The 24,679-nt window shown below is 42.6% G+C and overlaps 1 protein-coding gene and 1 pseudogene across 7 annotated transcripts in view; one reads left to right on the top strand and one right to left on the bottom strand.

Moving 5' to 3' along the window:
* LOC103346476 (leucine-rich repeat-containing protein 37A2) overlaps positions 1-24,679 on the bottom strand; it is a 214,833-nt gene that overhangs the window by 49,924 nt on the left and 140,230 nt on the right. Inside the window, exon 5 of one of the 7 annotated variants that reach the window (XM_089317063.1) lies at positions 9,656-11,878. The exons of 5 other annotated variants lie outside the window; for them this stretch is intronic. Coding sequence is in view for 1 of the 2 variants with exons in the window: in XM_089317062.1 (XP_089173188.1) it covers positions 3,908-3,976 (69 nt within the window). In the remaining variant the exon portion in view is untranslated. Of the gene's footprint in view, positions 1-3,907; positions 4,335-9,655; positions 11,879-24,679 lie in introns of those variants that run through there. One more of the 7 variants, XM_089317062.1, reaches the window with a different exon arrangement.
* Positions 4,331-5,196, top strand: LOC149121307 (serine/threonine-protein kinase Kist pseudogene; annotated as a pseudogene).

Below are 24,679 nucleotides of genomic sequence, written 5' to 3'. Positions count from 1 at the left end.
GATCTTAGTGAGAATGTCTCCAATTTTTCCCCATTCAGTAAGATGCCAGCTGTGGTTTTGTCATAAATTGCATTAATTATGTTGGGGAATGATCCTCCTATACCCACATTGTTTAAGATTTTCATCATTAAAGGATGTTGGATTTTATCAAATGCTTTCTCTACATCTATTGAGAGAATCACATGGCTTTTGTTCTTCAGTTTGTTAATATGATGTATCACATTTATTGATTTTCGGATGTTGAACCATCCCTGCATACAAGGGATTAATCCCACTTGGTATGGGTGAATGATATTTCTGATGTATTGTTGCATCTGATTGGTTAGTATTTTGTTGAGCATTTTTGCATCTATGTTCATCAGGGAAATGAGTCTGTTGTTTCTTTTTGTGGTTTAGGAATTAAGTTGATGCTGGTTTCATAGTAGGAGCTTGGGAGGATACCCTCCCTTTCAGTTGTTTTGAATAGCTTTAGAAGAATTAGCATTAGTTCTTTAAAAGTCTTGTAGAATTCAGCAGTGAAGACATCAGGACCTGGGCTTTTCTTTATTGGGAGGGTCTTTATTACTGATTAAATCTCTGGGTTGTTATCTGTTTTCATGACTCAATTTTGTTCATGACTCAATTTTGGATTATATGTGTCCAGAAATCTATCCATTTCTTCAACATTTCCTGATTTGTTGGCATACATTCTTGGTAGTAATTCCTGATGATTCTTTTTATTTCTGTGGTATCGGTTGTGGCCATCTGGAGAGTGAACCAGTGAATGGAAGACCCCTCTCTCTGATTCTGCCTCTCTGTAACTCTGCCTTTCAAATAAATAAATAAATCTCTTTTTAAAAAGAAGGGGACAATGGTCACCTCTGTTGGTGTGATCACCCCCTCACCTCCTCTCCTCCAAGCTGAGCAATGCCCCCAGTGGGTTCAACACTCATCTGTACTGCCGTGTGAATTGAACAAATGATCTTAGCAGACCTCACTGTGGGCACAGTTCCCGCTGCAGTGAGCTGCCTCTGGCAACCAAGGGCTCCATGCGTGTGGAGCTGCACCCAATGATTGCCCAGAAACTCAGCTACACCCTGCGTCTTCTCATGAAGTCATAGTTTTTTCAGTCTCAGCACCCAGGGCTCCCATGGTCAAAGATTGCAAGAAGTCCATTCTACCCTGCTATCCTGTCCCGTCCACAAAGAGACTGAGGTGTTCCCAGTGCTGCTGCCTGTGTGTGTTATTCCCTGACGAATTGAATCTGATCCTCCCAGCCAGACTCAAAGTCAGTGGGGAATTCGAGCTTTTCCCTCTTGAAAAGTCCTTCAATCACACGGGTGCACAGTACCTGTCGGCTATAGCCCTAGTCGTTTCACAATTGTGCTGGGCACATAGGAGAGTCCCTGCAGGTGGTATGTCCCTTCTGTTGGGGTGGCTCCCCCTGCCTACCATTGCTGGGTCATGCAGCTGGTGAAGTGGCTACCATACTTGCCATTTGCACTGTAGCTGCCCTGGTGAAAAGTGTCCCCACTAGAACTTGAGCGGCTTCTAACTGTTTACGTCCAAAACTGGTGCCGGCCCTCCCACAGCTGGCTGCAGGTCGCTGTTGCTGGAAGGGGAAGGCGAGGGAGAGATGCACAATTTTTTTCCCACTCTGGGTGAGCAGTCAGTGTGTTCTCAGGCTTCTGGGCTAGACTCAAAGACAGTGCAGTCCACTGGGCTCTCCCTGCAGCTGTATCAACAGTGGCTCTGGCCTGTGCAGTCTGACCCCACCTTGCTCACCAGAGTGGGCACTTTTCTGGATCCAAGCTGCTGGGCCCTTTGTTGTGTTCTTGCTGGGTGCTGCGTGTCTGCACCTTCCACACAAGTCTGAGCTGTGTCCCCTGCTCTTGCAGGACCTCCCACTGCAGTGTCCCCCTGTAGCTGTACCCTGGGTGTGCACTTCCTCCACTGTTTCCTGCTAATTTCACTTAGCCTACACCAGACTGCCCTGTCGGCGTTCTTTTTCTAAGATCACTTTATGCATTTCTATGACTTTATAGTAAGTTTCAAACAGGAAACTATGAGCACATCAACTTTATTATTCACCATTGTGTAAGGTACTCTAGCTATATAAATAATTTGTCGGGATCTATAAAACAGTTCAATGGAAATTTGAATGGGATTGCTATATGATATGGAGCAGAAAATAATTGATAGCTTTATATTCAGTTTACAAATTATGAAATTCAACTTTATTGATTCAGATTTCAATTTATTTCCTTTCAGTTTTTCATCATTTTTTTGGATATAATGTCCATGTTTTGCTTGATTTATAACTTCATTATTTTATGTAGTATTTTAAATGGTAATTTTAAGGATTTTAAAGTCCAACTGTTTATTGCTGGTGTAAAGAAAATGCATAAACCTTTTTGGACTGGTATTGGCTTTTGCTGATTTTTTTCTCCATCTACTGTTATGTATACAGGATACTTACTGCTCTCCATCCCCTTGTTGCCAGTAACATCATGGCCTCGTATCTGTGAACAGGGATTTCCATTGCTTCAGTCGGGGATCTAGCAAGGAGCAGCTGCAGACAATTCAGCAGTTACCTCTGAGCATCCTGGGATAGGGGCACAGCCAGCATGTGGAGCTCAGACATGCTTTAGCTGCCCTGTGCCTGTGCATGTGTTGTGCATATGCATGTCCCATCCCCCAACTGGGATGCTGCCATAATTCTCTCAGTTGAAGTGGGGAAGAGGAACCTCCCCTTATCCAATATAGGGGGAAACCAAACTTCCTCATGAGATTGCCCATATTCACCTCCAGAGAACCTCACACTCACACAGCACTGATACTGGGGACTAGACAGGTTGGGCCTGAGGTAGGGGAGAATGTGAGCTCCTGCTACCTATTTTCCTGCCTCATAAATTGCTTATTTTTTTCTGCAATGTTGAAAGGGATGCAGATATCTTTAAAAATCAGTGTCTTGGGGCCAGTTCTGTAGTGTAGTAGCTTGAGCCTCTACCTACAGCATAAGCATCCCAAGTGGATGCCAGTTGAAGTCCCAGCTGCTCTGCTTCCGATCCAGCTCCCTGCTAATGGCCTAGGAAAGCAGTAGAAGATGGCCCAAGTGCTTGGGCCCTGCAACCATGTGGGAGACCTGGAAGAAGCTCCAGACCCCTGGCTTCGAACTGGCCCAGCTCTGGCCATTGCGGCCATCTGGGGAGCGAGCCAGCAAATAGAAGACTTCTCTCTCTCTCTCTCTCCCTCCCTCCCTCCCTCCCTCTCTGTAACTCTGCCTCTCAAATAAATAAATAGATCTTTAGAAAATACACACCTTAAAACTCACAATATTTTTTCAAATTTAAATATGTTAATTGTACCAAGCCAATTTTATTAACTTTTGACTTTACTGGGTTTAGTAAAATCAAGTTATTTTTAAAAAATTTATTTATTTGAAAATCAGAGTTACACAGAGAGAGGAAGAGAGGCAGAGAAAGAGAGAAGAAGAGAATGAGAGAGGGAGAGAGAGAAAGAGAGAGACAGGTCTTCCATCTGCTGGTTCATTCCCCAATTGGCCGCAGTGGCCGGAGCTGCACCGATTGGAAGTCAGGAGCCAGGAGCTTCTTCGGGTCTCCCACATGGATGCAGGGGCCCAAACACTTGGGCCATCTTCTGCTGCTTTCCCAGGCCATAGCAGAGAGTTGGATTGGAAGAGGAGCAGCTGGGACAAGAACCAGCGCCCATGTGGGATGCTAGCATTGCAGGCAGCGGCTTTACCCACTACAACACAGCGCCAACCCCAGTAAAATCAAATTTTTAAAATGGCGTTAGTGGTCATTGCGGATTGAGGTCCTGGGAGCAGGTGAGGTGCTGCAGCCACCTCGCTGCAGAGCTGCAGGTCCGGTGGGTGGGGATGTGAGCACGGGCCCAGTCCACCTACCTGGGGCATTGCTACAGCTGTGGTGTCAGTGCCCTTAGCCCACACCGATGGCAGGGTCTGGCTGTGCATGGGGCGCTGAGCCACCACAGTGTCTGGAGGTCTGTGGGAGTGGCTGTGGCGGGTACAGAGCAGCTCCTCAGCCTCGGTGTATCGAGTGCACTGCTGCGGCACCCCAGGCTCACCACCGGGCACCCTCAAGCAGTTCTTCCCGCCAGGAACCACCGAGGCTGTGGCTTTGGGTTCCGCAAAGAGAGAGCAGTGCCTGAACAGTTGTAGGGTCACAGGAACATCATGACTTCACATGGAGTCTTTACGATCCACTTCTCTCTGAATGTGCTATCATGCTGTTGCTTGCACTCCTGGATGTCAGTGTTTCGGAACTGCTTTCATAGTCCAGTCACCAGGGTTGTTCCACGTGGATGATACAGCATTGTATCATCCAGAGATGTTCTGGAAGGCCTTGCTCTCCTTCATCATGAGGGTCGTGTCCACGCAGACCTCAAACCGCGGAACATACTGTGGAGTGCAGAGAACGAATGTTTTAAACTCACTGACTTTGGACTTAGCTTCAAAGAAGGCACTCCGGGTGTAAAGTACATTCAAACAGACGGGTGTCGTGCTCCAGAAGCAGAGCTGAAAAATCACGTGGCCCAGGCTGGCCTGCAGAGTGATACATAATGTAGCTCGGCTGCTGGTCTGCGGAGCCTAGGAATCATTTTACTGGAAATGTTCTCAGGAACGAAGCTGAAGCATACAGTCCGATCTCAGGAATGGAAGGCAAGCAGTTCTGCTGTTGTTGATGAGATATTTGCCGGTAAAGCAGTGGTGAATGCCGCAATTCCAACCCATCACCTAAGAGACCTTATCAAAAGCATGCTTCATGATGATCCAAGCAGAAGAGTTCCTGCTGAAATGGCATCGCGCAGCCCATTCGTTAGCATTCCTTTTGCCCCTCATGTTGAAGATCTGATGGTAGTTCCTACCCCACTGCTAAGACTGCTGAGCATGCTAGATGATGATCATCTTGAGAATGAAGAGGAACATGAAGATATTGTAGAAGATTTAAAAGAGGAATGCCAGAAATATGGACCCGTGATATCTCCGCTCGTCCAAAGGAAAATCCTGGCAGAGGGCAAGTCTTTGTCGAGTATGCCAATGCTGGTGGTTCCAAAGACGCTCAGGAATTACTGACCGGAAGGATGTTTGATGGGAAGTTTGTCGTGGCTACATTCTACCCGCAGAGTGCCTACAAGAGGGGATATCTGTATCAAACCTTGCTTTATTCCTAACCTAAGGACCATATCCTGTTTCTCCTCTTCTATTTCCTGGGCTATTCTACTCCACAGATGAATGCAATACTAGCTCTCTGCCATTTTAAGGAGGTACTTTTTACATTTGTTTAATCCTGTGAATGTGCAATCATTGTCCAAGCAGTGGCTGCATGGCAAACATTCGGCACTGAGTAGGACAAGATCTCTCAGCTATACATTGAGGGGTTTAGAGCATCCATGTAGGCAACTTTTCTTTTTCTTTTTTCTGCGTTTTTTGTGTGCAGTAGGGCAAGGTGCTGTAATATAAAAAGTTAATTATTTTTTGTGATCATGAAACAAGGATGAATAATATGTTGTGTGAATGTTAACAAGTTTGTTAGTGTTGGTGACATCATTTACAGATTGTTCCTTTTGTAGTCAGGTGATTCTTTTTTTTTTTTTTTTTTTGACAGGCAGAGTGGACAGTGAGAGACAGAAAGGTGTTCCTTTTTTTTTTTTTTGACAAGCAGAGTGGACAGTGAGAGAGAGAGAGACAGAGAGAAAGGTCTTCCTTTGCCATTGGTTCATCCTCCAATGGCTGCCGCGGCCAGCGCACCATGCTGATCCAATAGCAGGAGCCATGTACTTATCCTGGTCTCCCATGGGGTGCAGGGCCCAAGGACTTGGGCCATCCTCCACTGCACTCCCAGGGCACAGCAGAAAGCTGGCTTGGAAGAGGGGCAACTGGGAAAGAATCCAGCGCCCCGACCGGGACTAGAATCCGGTGTGCTGGCGCCGCAAGGCGGAGGATTAGCCTAGTGAGCCTCGGCGCCGGCCCCCTACTCTGTTCTTAACACTGAGTTGTGAAAACGTAAAGCAGGACCGAAGCACTGAATATTCCCTTAAAGAAACTGCAGTGAGCCTATCTACATTTTTATTAAGGCTTTTAAAATAGAAAGCTGATGCTTGATCTTGGCACAATTTTTATGTCCAATATGTGTGCTTGAATGAGTGTGCGGTGTGAAAGTTGGAGAAAATTTGAGTCAGTGTACTTTATAGTGTGAATCTTGTGAGTTAGTATAGTCTATACCCATCTCTTCCCTATACCCATCTCTTCCCTGTTTCACATCTGTAAAATTTAGGGTGTGTGTTTTTTGAGAATTGGTCTGATAGAATATGTAAATGACAAAACAGTTCATTCCTGAGAGGCTCAGAATAAATTGGAGTCTAGACTGGGGTTACATTGAAACTCTTAAAGGTGATTGGAACAAAATTTTTGCTGCATGTGAATCACCGCATTAATTGATCTATTTAGACTTTAGACTCTGGATCAGCTCATCTTTGTTGTTCTGAATCTCCTGTGACAATTATAAGATTTCCCAAAAATGTGTTTCAATTTACTATGATGGATATTTAAAGTGGATCCAAAAGAAAAAGAAATTAGATGTACAGTGAAGGGAAAAAGAAAAGAATAGGGGATAATCAGGATTCTTTTTTCTGTCTCTGGCTCTCATCCATCCCCACCCCTTTCTTTCCCCTTTCTCATTCTCTGCCTCTGTCCTACACTGAAGAGAAGCTAGGGGAATTATATCCCGGGTGGTCTGGCTCTTGACTACAAGGAAGTTAAGACAAATATTGATAGAATAAAGTAGAAGTAGAAAGGAACAAAAATTCAAAGAATTCTTAAAAGGATTCATAGCAATCTAATGTGTCAAGAGTTCATGGAAACATATTGATTACAAATTTTAAGAATTATAATTATGGCCAGTGCTGCGGCTCACTTGGCTAATCCCCCGCTTGCGGCTCTGGCACCCTGGGTTCTAGTCCTGGTTGCTCCTCTTCCAGTCCAGCTCTCTGCTGTTGGCCCAGGAAGGAAGTGGAGGATGGACCAAGTGCTTGGGCCCCTGCACCCACATGGGAGACCAGGAAGAAGCACCTGGCTCCTGGCTTCGGATCGGTGCAGTGCGCCAGCTGTAGCAGCCATTTTGGGGGTGAACCAAAGGAAGGAAGACCTTTCTCTCTGTCTCTCTCACTGTCTAAATCTGCCTGTCAAAAAAAAAAGAATTATAATTTTGGATTCTTGTTACTTTATGACAGATTGTCTTTAAAGATATAAAAATTAGGAAAACTTTATAAAGCACTGATTATACAAGAAAACAAGTTGTATACAGGTTATGAATTTTTTCCTGTTTCACTGCCTGAATGATATTTCTATTTATTATTTTTTTGTAAGGAAAAAGTCCTTTATATCTTTCTGTGCTGAAAGCCTCCTCATATAATCTATTCTATATTTATACGACAGTAAGAGAGAGAGATACAGAGAGAAAGGTCTTCCTTTTCCTTTGGTTCACCCCCGAAATGGCCGCTATGGCCGGCATTGCACCAATCCGAAGCCAGGAGCCAGGTGCTTCCTCCTGGTCTCCCATGTGGGTGCAGGGGCCCAAGCACTTGGGCCATCCTCCACTGCCCTCCCAGGCCACAGCAGAGAGCTGGACTGGAAGAGGAGCAACTGGGACTAGAACCCGGAACCCACATGTGATGCCGGCACCGCAGGCGGAGGATTAACCTAATGAGCCATGGCATGGGCCCCATCCTCATATAATCTTTCCTTGTATGTGTCATGCAAGTTACCAATAGCCCAATCAGAATTTACATCTAGCGAAGGAAGATTTTACTCTATTCAAAAAATTAATATTTAACCTTTTAGTTATGTACAGTTATCAAATTGTCCAGGACTCTCCATTAATATTTATTATAAAGCCAAATTTGGAATAATGAGGTTGATTTATGAATTACAGAAGGGTCTTGTTGCGTGGTTCTCAATATGTGCCCTTAGAAGGAAGAACTATTATTCTTTATTTTGGAGCTTTCTGAGTTTGATTTCAAGTTATCTGGTTTGTTTTCAAATCAAAATTCAAAATTCAAGAGTGTAGAACCAGTAATGTGAAGACCTAGGCTTTCCTAAAACATAAATTTTCATATGGGTAACAGCTTCTTTGGGGATTGAAAACTCCAGGTCCTTACTTGCATACTGATGAACAACAGAATACAAATTAATTCATTTTAAGGGCAAGTATTCTAAGTTAGCATATTTACCTTTCCCCCCATTTCTTCTTCCCTCTCCTCCCAAAAGAGAAATCCTTGCAAAAACAAAACAAAACAAAACTGCAGTCAGGTGTCTGAGTTTAGTTGTGCAGTATGCTGCTAACATTGATGCTGAACTTAACATTCTTTGATCATCTTATTGCTGATGTAGTCATATATATATGTAGTTTTTTTACAGGTAGAGTTAGACAGTGAGAGAGAGAGACAGAGAGAAAGGTCTTCCTTCCTTTGGTTCACTCCCCAAATGGCTGCTACGGCCAGCACTACGCCAATCTGCAGCCAGGAGCCAGGTGCTTCCTCCTGATCTCCCATGTGGGTTTAGGGGCCAAGCACTTGGGCCATCCTCTGCTGTCCTCCCGGGCTACAGCAGAGAGCTGGACTGGAAGAGGGGCAACCGGGACTAGAACCCGACGCCCATATGGGATACCAGCGCCTCAGGCAGAGGATTAACCTAGTGAGCCAAGGCACCAGCCCCTGTAGTGTTTAACACTATTGAATTTTATTACAAAAGATGCTAACTAGATTTTAAGGGAACTGAGGGAATAACTGATGAACCCTAGTGATCATGCATTGAATTCAGTGTTTTATATTAAACCCTCAGTGTTGAAAAAAGATGCCTCCTATCACTTAAATTAAAGGACACTTAAATTGTCCTTTTATAGCTCTTAGCCCATTTTACCAAAGATGACACTTGTAGATTTTCTTTCCTTCTCTGTTATTTTCAGAATTTTAATCTTAATTTCTGTCTTAAACTTGAACCAAATGTTACAAAATGATGCAATGATTCTTTGAGGATGAAATGTATTTGTGGAGATTTGGATTCCCTGAAGTTACTGAAAATTTAGAAATTTTATAATTGAGAAACAGGATAAAGAGGTGAGAATTCACATCATTTAACCCCTTGTCTTTTGGGAAAATTTTATCTCAGGTAGCCTTTCTTTCCTTAAATTGACACATGTGTTTCCTTCTCTCACCTTCCCAATTTCTTCCTCTTTGTTCCATGGTGTTCCTGCAGCACTTTGCCCCCAGAAGTCAGGTAAAGTGAGTATTCTATAGAAAATCTGGTTTTTTAAAAATACATTTGGGGGGCACCAGATTCTGTCCCGGTTACCCCTCTTCCAGGCCAGCTCTCTGCTGTGGCCAGGGAAGGCAGTGGAGGAGGCCCAAGTCCCTGGGCCCTGCACCCCATGGGAGACCAGGAGAAGCACCTGGCTCCTGCCTTCGGATCAGCGCGGTGCACCGGCCACGGCGTGCCGGCCGCGGCAGCCATTGGAGGGTGAACCAACGGCAAAAGGAAGACCTTTCTCTCTGTCTCTCTCTCACTGTCCACTGTCGCTCCCCCTCTTCACGGAGGAACGACACTAGATACTGCGCTGTTCTTTTGTCTGCTCACCCCTTCCCGGGTTTGCTGCTGGTCCTTCCCGGGTTGGCTGCTGACCCCTCCACCTCCGTGGAGGGGCGGCTCCCCCTGCCACTTTCCCCACTTCCACGGAGGAGCGACACACCACCAGCCGGCTCGCTCGGGGGCTGCTCAGATGTTATCCGGATGTTCCTTCAGATGTTTCCTTTAGATGTTCCTGGTGCATGTTGTCTCTCTCCTCCTTTATAGTCCTCTTCCACCAATCCCAACTCTGCTACCCACACGCCGAGTACGCTGCTCTCCTCCAATCAGGAGCAAGATCAGCTCCTGCAGCTCATCAGTCAAGTTGGCGAGAGGCAGCTGTGTAGAGGTTGTTTGGTCTCTCTCAGCGCCATATTGTGGGAGAGCAGATGCATAGAATAAGTCTTAATTCCAGTAACTTAGTCTAGTCTGAGTTGCTCCCCACAGTCCACTCTGCCTCTCAAAAAAAAAAAAAAAAACACACACACATTTGGAAAAGGTGGCTAGCTAGCTACTATCAAAACTAGAGGGGAGGGGCCAGCACTGTGGCACAGCGGGTTATCTACATAACATTATCTACAAAGCAGTTCAGTGGAAATTTGATTGAGATTACCCTACATATCAAGATGAGAGGAAAATTGACATGCTCATGTTCTGTTTATCATAAAAAAAATTTCTATTGACTTGTATTTCATTTATTTAATCATGTTTTACAGTTCTGTGAGATATTTTTGTTCATATTGTGCTGGATTTATAAGTCTTTTATTTTTGCATGGTATTGTAAATGGTAACTTTTAGCATTTTCATTCCAAGTTTTCATTGCAGGTATAAAGAAAATTCATCAAATGTTTTGTAGTGACTTTGTATTTTATTTCTTTTTTGTCTTCATCTGGTGTCATGCAGACAGAATACCCGGGGCTTGCCGTCTTCCTTGGTGCATGTGAAATCACAGCCTGGCATATGTTAAGTAGGAATGTTCATTGATTCGCCCAGTGGAGCAGCAGGGGCCACTGGGAACCCAGCGCTCTACAGAACTGGCATGTCCTGCGTTACTACTAGGGCCTGCAGGTGGCGCCCAAACGTGCTGTGGCCATCCCACCTGGTGCGCATGTGCAGGTTCCCCCTTATGTCTTGCCTGCTGCTTTCTCTGTGAGGACTGGAGTGCCGTTTTCATTGGGTGAGTGTTGAGGGGCCACTGCTGTACCTTGGGGCACTTTGAAGCTTCATCCACAGAGAGGAAAAGGAGCCAGGCTGTGTATCCCTGAGAGCTGAGAAGGGGCTTCAGGAGGCTTCTCCAGGACGCATCTAGAAAACAGCGGTGGGTACACTCTCGTGTTCTGGACTGCTCTCGGGTGGGTTCTTCACTTCCCCACCTGATGCTTTAGGAAAATGCATGAAAGCATCTCTCATGGATGCATCTAATGTATAGAGATCAGACTACACTGTCCAGTTTCCCCAGATTCAGGATTGCGTGTGGGAGATACGCCAGAGCACACAGATAGACATACACACACTCAGCAGGAAGAATATGGAGAGTGTGTCAGGATTCCACGGTGCTGAGTTAGGCACGGGCCAGAGGAGGGACGAGACCCAGTGATGCTTGAGGTGGAGCAGAGTGTGAGCATCTGTGGACCTGCTTTCCCTCATGGCAAACTGTCCTCTCCCTTTTGTTGAGATAACATTTAGGTAGTCACAGGCACCCCTAAGGAAGTACCTTAGATGCACATTATTTCAAGGGTTAGGATGTTACCAGTTCATTAGCCTTTTACTTCGCTGTATTTAATGGGAGTGAACTTTTTACTAGTGTGAGTTATTTATGATAACACTGCTATGTCTCGTTTTCATTTGAGAGAATGGCTGTGGGTAGCTGATCCCATACTAAGGTGAGGTGGAGTTTCATGAGGATGAACAGAATTCAGTGGATAAAGCACTGTCCAGATGCCCCTAGAATTCACAATAGCAAAACCTGCATACACTTGAATCCTCCAGTGTCTGGTTCCTTGATATTCCACAACATTATATGCAATGGGAAGTATTATATGTCTTTGATAGTAAGTACTATCATACTTTTCTTACATTCAGCTGTACTGAGACTTACAGCATCAGAGTCATTTAAAGATAAACAGTGATACCCAGTGTTGTGTGTCAGGCTGAAATCCACAGGCAGGCGGCCCTCTGGCAGGTGATGGTGATTTCTGGGAGAGGTTTCAGATGCTTGAACGGATGGTTACAATACTGCAAGGGAAGATTTAAAGGATATCAAGACTAGATTAGATGCATCTTGGTTGGCCTGAAGCTCAACAGGAGCAGCTTTTGGATTATACACTGATATGGTTACAAACTTTATTGTGATGGTTTGCACAAACTTGTGCATAGTGCCTTGCCTCTAGAGAAACAGTGAAGCCAGAGTTCACAACTGTGATGACCACGAAATCAATAATGAATCAGGCACAGGACAAGTTTAGAAAGTCAGTCTCTGGGTAAAGGCTGATTAATAGGTACTAATTTACAGCTAGATAGGAATAAGAAGTTCTGCAGGCGGTTCTGACTGTGGAGTAGCCTTCTATTTGCCACTTTCTTTATATAAAACACTGTTGTCTTCACGTTGTTGGCTCGTGACTGATTTCTTTGTCTTGGCACACAGGAGTCCCAAGTGGTTCTGTATCAGCTTCCTAGCAACCACGAAGAGACTCCTGAGGACAACCTGGGCCCCAGAATTAAGACTACAGGATACAGTTTGATGCTAAAGGATGGGTGAGTCAGGAACCTTCCTTGATGGTTCCCTTATTCCTTTCTTCTCCTTTGTGGTCTTTCCATTTGGGCATTAGCTTCTTCCACCTGATCTCCCCCTGGAAGCTGCCCCGTATGCTTTGGGATAGTTGGCTTTGGATTGGTTTGGAAAGACCCGTGGTTTAAGGAAATCTACTTTCTCTGCGGATGATTCATGTCCCTACTTGGTGGGGAACAACTTGCCTTTTAGCTTGGTATTTCATGTTGGGATTGCTCCAAGCACCCTTGCTTTCTTTGGCTCCTTGCCTCTCAAACAGGTCAGGTCCCCTTGGACATTGAGTAAGGATCTGGATCCTCTCTGAGGTTTTTGACCCTTTCTTCTTGTCCTGTCACTTTAATTATCTCTCACTACTCTCCCCTGGATCTAACATCTCCTGATGTCACATCTTGGTTGCCTGCTACTCACATATTCCCCATCTTTGAAGCATGCTAACTCTGTCTCTTGTAGACATAGCGGTAGTTACTGCCTTGAGGTGACTTTTCTCCACTCACTGAAAGCACCGTCTCTCATACACTGTACCCTGGCCTGAGATACCATAGAGATCTCTTGTACTTCTTCCTTTTGCTTTCAGTCCACTACTCTGACGTACACTGCCTCTGGGCTGAGGGCCGTTATCTTTGTGCCGTGAACAGACCCAAATTCGATTGTTGCATGGCTTTTTCCAACCCTGGTCTGGATACTTGCAGCTGCTGAAAGCATCTACTTTTTTCTCTTCCTGTCGATTTTCCCGCCCAATTAATTGGCAAAATGGTGACTCCCCCAAGTGGAGGCATTCTTATGAGCTCCTAGCTCAGGCAGCAAGAATAAGAAGCCAGGGGATTGCATTTTCTGCCTCTCAAGACAACCATCAAATCCCTGCTCCCCATCCACTCTCATGAGCTTGGCAGTTTTAAGCTTTGCCCTTTAAGACAGACTGGGGATGGAGCTGGTCGGACTGTTTGAGTCTGTGTTTCATTCTCTATGTCTGATCTGACAATAAGCAAAAAAAAAAAAAATTGGGACAATCTTCTGAGGACTCCAGCTAATTTCATTAGGAATTTGTGGAAGTAACTCTTTGTTTTGACTACACCAAACATGCAACTATTGCCATTTCACTGGTGCAGTATTGAAAAGAAACAACACATAATCAATAAGGCTAAATAGTGGCCCTACTCTTGCTGCTTTAAGTCCAGCCCATACCATCTACAGGACAGATAGAGATGTCAGTGAGCCTGCTGGAATTGCCCAATGTGCTTCAACGATAGGGAGCATCAGGACCACATGATAACTTGCCCAGTAGAATGAAATGTTCAGCTAAGCCAGCCAGTTACTAAGAGGTGAGAGAGGCTACCCAAGATACATATAAAAACCCTACCATGTTTCAGAGCTGCCTAACAAAGGTCTTTAGAAAATACACCAACACAGATCCTACTTACCCCAAGGGCAAGCCCTTACAGCCATGCACTTCAGTAATCAAGCAGCCCTCAGATGTCAGGTAAAAAGCAGGTGCAGGACCCCAGACATGCTTAGCAGGACTCACAGGGATGATTTCCCAAGTATCTGACAGTAGGTGTAGAGCAGAGGGAATGGACAGAGATAAAAGTAGTGCATGAAAGGCCCAGCTGACGGATGTTGCCTTGGGCACTGGACCACCTCAGGGTTACCCCTCCTGGAGACTGAGGACAAAGCCAGAGCCTAAAGCAGAGCCCAGGCTTAGGGCCCTCAGCCTGTTGGCCACTGAGTCTAAACCAGTGTGCCATTTGCAAAAGCAAAGGAAATTGGAAGAAGGATTGTTCTTGACCCCAATGAGAAATGGAGACCACTGGACTACTGATGGCTAAAAGATCTGAGGACTGATTGAGTCACGGTCTCCCAGTGGCTCCAGCTGGACTGCTAACCATCATTTTGGAGACTTGCTCGGGTAACTGTTGACATGGCAGGTAACAAAATTAAATTTTTGTCAGATACTGGAGGCCCTCATGTGTTCTAACCCAATTCTTGTCTATGATTTCCTGCATCATTGCAGGGATAGATGGCTGACCAAAGAGAAAGTGTTTATTATACTTTAGATTGTTTTATTGACTCCCAACAGTGCCCCGAGGGTTTTGTATAAGCCTGAATGCTCAGTTCCCCTACTAGGTAGAGCTCCCTTGTCTAATGACTGTCATAGTAGGACACACCTCTAGTCCTGTGTCAGGACCATTTTTTCTTGATTGCCCTAGCTACCTGTATACACTCTGCTGTAGCTCTTTCTCTGAACTCTGGCTATATTGCCTCCCAAGTGGATCTATCTGTATGGAAAGTGGAGATCCCAGAAAGAAGGGCTAGTAGGGAAATCCCTGTAAAAAATCTCACTAGGGGCCAGTGCCATGATGTGATGGGTTAAGCTGCTGCCTGCAGCACCGGCATCCCATATGGGTGTCAGTTTGTGTCCCAGCTGATCCACTTCTGATCCGCCCCCCTATTAATTCACCTGGGAAAGCAGTAGAAGGTGGCCCAAGTGCTTGGGCCCCTGTATCCACGTGGGAGACCTGAAAGAAGCTCTTGGCTCCTAGCTTCATCCTGGCCCAGTCCTAGCTGTTGTAACCATTTGGGGAGTGGACCAGCAAATGGAAGTCTCTCTCTCTCTCTCTCTCTCTCTCTGCCTTTAATATAAATAATCTTTTTAAAAAAATCTCACTGTAATTAGATGCTAAATATAGCTACAAAGGCAAGACCCCATAAAACCTGAGATCTCTACAGGCATTAAACTATTCATAGAAAAATATCTAAAACATGGGCTACTTAAGCCTTGCCACAATGGGCGCCAGATGTTGCTATGGATTCATTCTGAGAGGAGGAGCACAGTGGGGGCAAGAGACATGGAGTCACGACACAAACACTGGGAGTTGGGTGAAAGCAGACCAGAGGCAAGCAGCCCGTAGACTTGTTTATTTCAGTTGGTACAACAGCTTATATAGCTGAGGCAGCCAGTCCTGTCAAGGGGCAGATTGGCTTCTTTGCCAGGTGGGTTCCGAAGCCATTCGTGAATAACTGATGCGTGCTTGCAAGCAGCCATCTTGGTGCAGCCTTCTCATTTCACCACAAACCCCAATACAATACTCCAAATCTCCCAGTACAAAACCCCATGGGTAATACAGACTTGTGCTTTTATTCATTTATTGATTTGTAACTCAACAGAATTGTTTTATAACTTGTTCTTTTACAATTCCAGACCATAAATAAGAATGGTTCATCAGAATTCTGTTCACTATTCACTAGGTTGTATTTTTGGAAAATAATTTTAACACTGAACTTTTGCATTTGATTATCCTCATATCTTTGTTTTGTATTTCATTAATTTTTGCTCTGAAAAATACTTACTCTGTTTCCTCTACTTTTATCTATGTTTATTCTCTGGTTCATTTGTAAGCATTATGTTTGATAATCAATGCTTCTAAATGTTCTTATTTTTCTAATATATACATTTGCTGGTATAATTTTCTTTTACTTCTCTTTATGTATTTATTTATTAGCAGAGTCACTAGACCTTTCTTATGTATAGCAGTTCCATTATCCATTAATTCTAGGTAGATTTTTAAATACTGCTCTTATATTCATTATTTATTGTGTATTTTTTTCAACTTCCAAATATATGGGTTGTAACTTTTTAAGTATTGATCTTTTATTTAATTGAACTAAGATCAATTAAATAGTTTGTATAAATTACATTGTTTGAATATTTTGTAGTATAATCTATTAGTAATTATAGCAAATATTTTTATAGCTTTTATGTGTCTGGCACTGGACCAAGAAGCTTGAATATGTTGTCATTTAATCATATTAACAATTAGGAAGATATATATCCCACATCTATGTCATGTTTTACAGTGCAGGTGGCTGAAAGTAAGATGAAATTGGTGGAGATGATTGGTTTTAAAATAGTATTTAATAGCTCCATGGTAGTCTATAAAAGCCTAAAGCAAAGATGGAGCAAAATGTATGCAAAACAGGTATCTCATGCTGAGAAAATGTCTGCACTGACTATGCTAATTTTTCCCATTACTAAGAATGGGACAATGTACCATAAATCAAAGTCAGTATCAGCTCAAGTGGAAGGGAATGCGTTGCAGTGAGACCGAAGTAAAAGAGAAAACTTCACTTTAGGTGACACAGTGAATGATACAATAAACAAAATGTGGACAAGCAATAATAAAACTTGAGAAAGCTATAAACAAATAAGACAACAGAAAATATGTGAATGTCAGTATTTATGTTTGTTTTAACTGTCAGACACTATTCTCCTCCTGACTGGATCCCTGGCTGTAGTCTCCTGTCACCTAAACTGACTGCAACGGAAGGGAAACAGTTTTTCCTGCAAGCATCACAAAGGACAATGCAGGACCCAGGACACAGTATACCTCCCTGAGGAGACCAGGGAGATGCCAGCAGCAGTCTGCAGACAAATTTTCTTACTCCATTATCCAGAGGCGATCCCTAGACTCCTAATGTTCCATGCTTATGGTAAGTGAGACATGTACCAAATGAACACCAGAGAAAATAGTAAACTTCAAAATCTAGAAAAAATAGAATTACTTCAAAAGATATAAAACTGAATTCAACTAAGGTATTTTTATTAGAAGTGTGACTTTAAAAAATTGAGTGACCTTTCTTAATTTCTTAATTATTTTAAATTTAAAAAGGTTTCTAATATATCTGATATAACATATCTCAACTAAATAGATTAAAATGAACTGTTATACTAAATATAACAATTTAGTTTGGAATATGATCTGGTTTGGTGGCAGGAAAATTTATAAAACAATGTTTTAATGATGAATTAATTAAAATTAAATCCACTCTATCATGAAGCCAACTATCAAAATAAAGAACTACACATTATACATATTCTCATGTTAATAAATAGTTTCCTAAGAAAGTATTATCAATCTGAGGTGCAGTCCTAACAAAAATAATTGTTGGATAGCAAGCCCAAAAATAAATTAATGCATTTACAGCCAACCGATTTTTGATAAAGGTGCTTAGTACACACAATGTGAAGAGAACTTTTTTTTGATAGGTAGAGTTATAGACAGTGAGAGAGAGAGACAGAGAGAAAGGTCTTCCTTCCGTTGGTTCACTCCCCAAATGGCCACTAAGGCCGAGACTGCGCCAACCCAAAGCCAGGAGCCAGGCGCCTCCTCCTGGTCTCCCATGAGGGTGCAGAGCCCAAGCACTTGGGCCATCCCCCACTGCCCTCCCGGGCCACAACAGAGAGCTGGACTGGAAGAGGAGCAGCCAGGACTAGAACCCGGTGCCCATATGGGATGCCAGCACTGCAGGTGGAGGATTAACCAAGTGAGCCATGGTGCCGGCCCCAAAAAGAACAGTTTTTTTTTTTTTCAATAAATGACAGGGTAAAACTGCACATCTACAAGCAGAAACATATAGATCTCTACCTCTCATCGTAATCAAAAATCAACTCAAACTAGATTAAGATTTGTGAAAGATTTAAAACTGTGAAACTACTAGAAGAAAACACAAGGTATATGCTTCATGATATTGATCTGGGCAATTGTACTTTGGATATGACACCCAGAGCACAAACTACAAAACCAAAATAGGCAAATGGGATTACATCGAATTGCACATTTTCTGTTCAGCATAGGGGATGGTGAGCAAAGTGAAAAGACACACTACAGAACGGGGAAAAATACTTGGCAACTATGCATCTGATAGGGAGCTAACATAAACAATTGTGTGAGAAATGCAAAGAGCTCAATTGCAAGCAAAAAAAAAAATCTGACCAAAAAATGGAAAAGGCTTAAAAAGACATTTTTCCAAAGAATACATACAAGTGAAAAAAAATATGTGAAGAAGTTCTCAATGTCACTCTTCATCAAACACATGCATATTAAAATCACAAGAAAGCATCTTCTCACCCCAATTTAAATGAATATTTTTACAAAGACAAACAATATGAAATAAGACGCACTGACACATAAGACAAATATCACCTGTTCCCCCTCAAGTGTGGACACTAAACAAAAGAAACTTACCACAATATCAAATGGCAATTCCTAGAGGCATGTGGAGAGGGCAGAGGAGGAAAAGATACAGGGAAGCGGGATAATGAGTACCAGATCAGAGTCAGATTGAAAGAACAGATTTTTGGTGTTACACAGCCTGGTAAGGTGACACTACTTCACAATAACTCAGTATAGAGAGGAGCCTGAAGGATCGACAGGGTGAAAATTATTGACCACTGTGGAGCGATATGCATTGAATACCTGTGTCAAAGTGTCTCACTGTACTCCATACATAATTGCAATTAGACTTCGTATATTTTTAGAAAGTTCATGACAAGATTGCAGATAGATTTTTTTTTTTTTTGCTTTTAAAGAATTCATTAAGGGCGGAGCCAAGGTGGCGGAATAGTAAGGGCGCGCACTGATAGTCCGGGAAAATTTAGTTTAATAAAAGTGGAGTTACGGTAGCCTCAGAAAAAGGATCAGGAAAAATTGCAGAGGAAACTCTTCCGGATCTAGTGGCTGTGACTTGGAGGACCTATGGGGAGAACAAGGTCGCCCACCGCGTGGAAGCCAAGCCGCGGGAACCGCAGGGTCTGCGCGCCAGTTGCTGGAAGGGGAGTGGATGTGACACAGATGACCAGCGGGGAGAGCAGGGACGCCCAGGGCTCCGAGTCCACACCGGCGCTGTAAGGGGAGGTGAGCTCAGTAACCCGAGACATTGGCGGGGAAACGGCAGACAGAATCTAGAGGGAAGCGGGCTTGAGGCGGGAAAGTTCACCAGACTGACTACAGGAGAGAAGGAAAAAAAAAAAGGTGGGGGTTACTGGTACAGGCGAGTTTGTCTCCACCAACCTTGCAAAGGCGAGCAAGAGACAGAGCAGGCCCCACTCGGGATATACATAACAAAAGGGTAGAGCTAAGGAACTGAGGCACTACAATTCAGTAGCCTAGGCAACCCAGTGGGAGTCCGCAGGAGAAACAGAGCCTACACAGACTCTTTGGGTAGAAGCCAGAGATCGGAAGCTAAATACCATCAATTCTGATCAGCCATGCAGTATTACTTACCTCCTGAATAAAAAAAAATAAAATAAATAAAAAGAGAGCGATTTACCACGCATAACCTGAGGGTGTCACCTTTGCACACCCGTAACGCAGAAGAACCAAGCAGAGCTCTCAGGCCACACCCATCTCAAGCCTCCAAGGCTCCGCCAACAGCAGACAGTCCACTTAACACAGACATAGTATATATATAAAAAAAAAAAGCTCACACTGAGGGAAGAAGAATCAACAATGCCAAGCAACAAACACAAAAATCGAGGGAACAAGATCAACGATGACACTATGACGCCTCCAAATAAACAAAACACCCCAAGCCAAGATTATGAAGACGATGAGGTAGAAGAAATGCAAGATATGGATTTCAAAAAGTATATGATAAGAACATTTAGAAGTTTTCAAAAGCAAATCCTTGAACTACAGAAATCCTTCCTGGACAGGATTGAAAATCTCACTCATGAAAATGAAATTTTAAGGAAGAATCAAAATGAAACGCAGAAACTAGTAGAACAGGAAAGTGTGATAGTGAAGAGAAATCAAAATGAAATGAAGAGCTCAATAGATCAAATGACAAACACATTAGAAAGTCTAAAACACAGAGTCAGTGAAACAGAAGAGAGAATATCGGACTTAGAAGATAGAGCACAGGAAAACATACAGTCAAACAAAAGAAAAGAAGAGGAAATTAGAAATCTAAAAAATATTGTTGGGAATCTACAGGATACTATTAAAAAAACCAACATTCAAGTTCAAGGAATTCCTGAAGGCATGGAGAGAGAGAAAGGATTAGAAGGCCTTTTTAGTGAGATACTAGCAGAGAACTTTCCAGGTTGGAGAAAGACAGAGACATCCTAGTACAGGAAGCTCATAGAACCCCCAATAAACATGACCAAAAGAGATCCTCACCACGACACGTTGTAATTAAACTCACCACAGTGAAACATAAAGAAAAGATCCTAAAATGTGCAAGAGAGAAACGTCAGATTACTCTCAGAGGATGTCCAATTAGACTCAGAGCAGACTTCTCATCAGAAACACTACAGGCTAGGAGGGAATGGTGAGACATAGCACAGGTGCTAAGAGAGAAAAATTGCCAGCCCAGAATATTATATCCTGCTAAGCTCTCATTTGTGAATGAAGGTGAAATAAAGACCTTTCATAGCAAACAGAAATTGAAAGACTTTGTGGCCACTCGTCCGGCCCTGCAAAAGATACTTAAAGATGTGCTACACTCAGAAACAGAAACACGGCCATCAATATAAAAGAAGGTAAAGGAAGAAAACCTACCAGTAAAAGAGCATGGGAAGCTCAAAGCATATACTAGAAAATATCTCTGGGAAAATGGCAGGGCAAAGTCACTATGTATCAATAGTCACATTAAATGTGAATGGCCTGAACTCTCCAGTTAAAAGATTGGCTCAAAGAACACAACCCAACTATTTGTTGCCTACAAGAAACACATCTCTCTAACAAAGATGCATGCAGACTGAAAGTGAAAGGTTGGAAAAAGATATTCCATGCCAACAGAAACAAAAAAAAGCAAGTGTAGCCACCTTAATATCAGACAAAATAGACTTTAATACAAAAACTGTTAAGAGAGACAAAGAGGGGCACTATATAACGATTAAGGGATCAATTCAACAGGAAGATGTAACTATTATAAATGTATATGCACCTAATTACAGGGCACCGGTCTATTTAAAAGATATGTTAAGGGACTTAAAGGGAGATTTAGATTCCAATACAATAGTACTGGGGGACTTCAATACTCCACTCTCAGAAATAGACAGATCATCCGGACAGAACATCAACAAGGAAACAGCAGATTTAATTGACACTATAGCCCAAATGGATCTAACAGATATCTACAGAACTTTCAATCCTACATCTAAAGACTTCACATTCTTCTCAGCAGTGCATGGAACCTTCTCTAGGATTGATCACATACTAGGCCATAAAGTAAGTCTCAGCAAATTTAAAAGAATTAGAATCATACCATGCAGCTTCTCAGACCACAGCGGAATGAAGCTGGAAATTAGCAACTCCGGAAACCCTAGAAAGTATGCAAACACATGGAGACTGAACAACATGCTCCTGAATGAACACTGGGTCATTCAAGAAATCAAAAGAGAAATCAAAAACTTTCTAGAAGTAAATGAGGATCACAACACAACATATCAAAACTTATGGGATACGGCAAAAGCAGTATTGAGAGGCAAATTTATAGCAATAGGTGCCTATATCAAGAAATTGGAAAGGTACCAAATAAATGAGCTTTCAGCGCATCTCAAGAATCTAGAAAATCTGCAGCAAAACAGACCCAAATCTAGTAAGGTAAGAGAAATAATCAAAATCAGAGAAGAAATCAGCAGGATTGAATCCAAAAAAACATGACAAAAAATCAGCCAAGCGAAGAGCTGGTTTTTTGAAAAAATAAACAAAATTGACACCGCATTGGTCCAACTAACTAAAAAAAAGAAAAGATCCAAATCAAAAAAATCAGAGATGAAAAAGGAAACGTAACAACAGACACCACAGAAATAAAAAGAATCATCAGAAATTACTACAAGGACTTATATGCCAGCAAACAGGAAAATCTATCAAAAATGGATAGATTCCTGGACACATGCAATCTACCAAAATTGAACCATGAAGACATAGAAAACCTAAATAGACCCATAACTGAAACAGAAATTGAAACAGTAATAAAGGCCCTCCCAACAAAGAAAAGCCCAGGACCAGATGGATTCAATGCTGAATTCTACCAGACATTTAAAGAAGAACTAATTCCATTTCTTCTCAAACTATTCAGAACAATCGAAAAAGAGGGAATCCTCCCAAATTCTTTCTATGAAGCCAGCATCACCTTAATTCCTAAGCCGGAAAAAGATGCAGCACTGAAAGAGAATTACAGACCAATATCCCTGATGAACATAGATGCAAAAATCCTCAATAAAATTCTGGCCAATAGAATGCAACAACACATCAGAAAGATCATCCACCCAGACCAAGTGGGATTTATCCCTGGTATGCAGGGATGGTTTAATGTGTGCAAGACAATCAATGTGATACACCACATTAACAGACTGCAGAAGAAAAACCATATGATTATCTCAATAGATACAGAGAAAGCATTCGATAAAATTCAACACCCTTTCATGATGAAAACTCTAAGCAAATTGGGTATAGAAGGAACATTCCTCAATATAATCGAAGCAGTTTATGAAAAACCCACGGCCAGCATCCTATTGAATGGGAAAAAGTTGGAAGCATTTCCACTGAGAACTGGCACCAGACAGGGATGCCCACTCTCACCACTGCTATTTAACGTACCTCTGGAAGTTTTGGCCAGTGCTATTAGGCAAGAAAAAGAAATTAAATGAATACAAATTGAGAAGGAAGAAGTCAAACTATCCCTCTTTGCAGATGATATGATTCTTTACTTAGAGGATCCAAAGAACTCTACTAAGAGACTATTGGAACTCATAGAGGAGTTTGGCAAAGTGGCAGGATATAAAATCAATGCACAAAAATCAACAGCCTTTGTATACACAGGCAATGCCATGGCTGAGAAAGAACTGCTAAGATCAATCCCATTCACAATAGCTACAAAAACAATCAAATACCTTGGAATAAACTTAACCAAGGACGTCAAAGATCTCTACAATGAGAATTACAAAATCTTAAAGAAACAGAAGAGGATACCAAAAAATGGAAAAATCTTCCATGCTCATGGATTGGAAGAATCAACGTCATCAAAATGTCCATTCACCCAAAAGCAATTTATAGATTCAATCCTATCCCAATCAAGATACCAAAGACATTCTTCTCAGACCTGGAAAAAATGATGCTGAAATTCATATGGAGGCACAAGAGATCTCAGACAGCTAAAGCAATCTTGTACAACAAAAACAAAGCCAGAGGCAGCACAATACCAAATTTCAGGTCATATTATAGGGCAGTTGTAATCAAAACAGCATGGTACTGGTACAGAAACAGATGGATAGACCAATGGAACAGAATTGAAACACCAGAAATCAACCCAAACATCTACAGCCAACTTATATTTGATCAAGGATCTAAAACCAATTCCTGGAGCAAGGACAGTCTATTCAATAAATGGTGCTGGGAAAACTGGATTTCCATGTGCAGAAGCATGAAGCAAGACCCCTACCTTACACCTTACACAAAAATTCAATCAACATGGATTAAAGACCTAAATCTATGACCCGACACCATCAAGTTATTAGAGAACATTGGAGAAACCCTTCAAGATATTGGCACAGGCAAAGAGTTTCTGGAAAAGACCCGGGAGGCACAGGCAGTCAAAGCCAAAATCAACTATTGGGATTGCATCAAATTGAGAAGTTTCTGTACTGTAAAAGAAACAGGAGAGTGAAGAGGCAACCGACAGAATCGGAAAAAATATTTGCAAACTATGCAACAGATAAAGGGTTGATAACCAGAATCTACAAAGAGATCAAGAAACTCTACAAAAACAAAACACACCACCCACTTAAGAGATGGGCCAAGGAACTCAATAGACATTTTTCAAAAGAGGAAATCCAAATGGCCAACAGGCACATGAAAAAACGTTCAAGATCACTAGTAATCAGGGAAATGCAAATCAAAACCACAATGAGGTTTCACCTCACCCCGGTTAGAATGGCTCACATACAGAAATCTACCAACAACAGATGCTGGTGAGGATGTGGGGGAAAAGGGACACTAACCCATTGTTGGTAGGAATGCAAACTGGTCAAGCCACTATGGAAGTCAGTCTGGAGATTCCTCAGAAACCTGAAGATAACCCTACCATTCAACCCAGCCATCCCACTCCTTGGGATTTACCCAAAGGAATTTAAATTGGCAAACAAAAAAGCGGTCTGCACCCTAATGTTTATTGCAGCACAATTCACAATAGCCAAGACCTGGAACCAACCTAAATGCCCATCAACGGTAGACTGGATAAAGAAATTATGGGATATGTACTCTTTAGAATACTATACCGCAGGAAAAAAAAAAAAACAATGAAATCCGGTCCTTTGCAACAAAATGGAGGAATCTGGAACACATCATGCTGAGTGAACTAAGCCAGTCCCAAAGGGACAAATATCATATGTTCTCCCTGATCGGTGACAACTGACTGAACACCAAAAAGGAAACCTGTTGAAGTGAAATGGACACTATGAGAAATGG

This window comes from Oryctolagus cuniculus, chromosome 17, assembly GCF_051225735.1.
Source record: "Oryctolagus cuniculus isolate XC-2025 breed Fujian yellow rabbit chromosome 17, ASM5122573v1, whole genome shotgun sequence".
Taxonomy (NCBI): domain Eukaryota; kingdom Metazoa; phylum Chordata; class Mammalia; order Lagomorpha; family Leporidae; genus Oryctolagus; species Oryctolagus cuniculus.
Note: the sequence above shows the minus strand (reverse complement) of the source record. Positions and strands in the feature narration are given on the sequence as shown.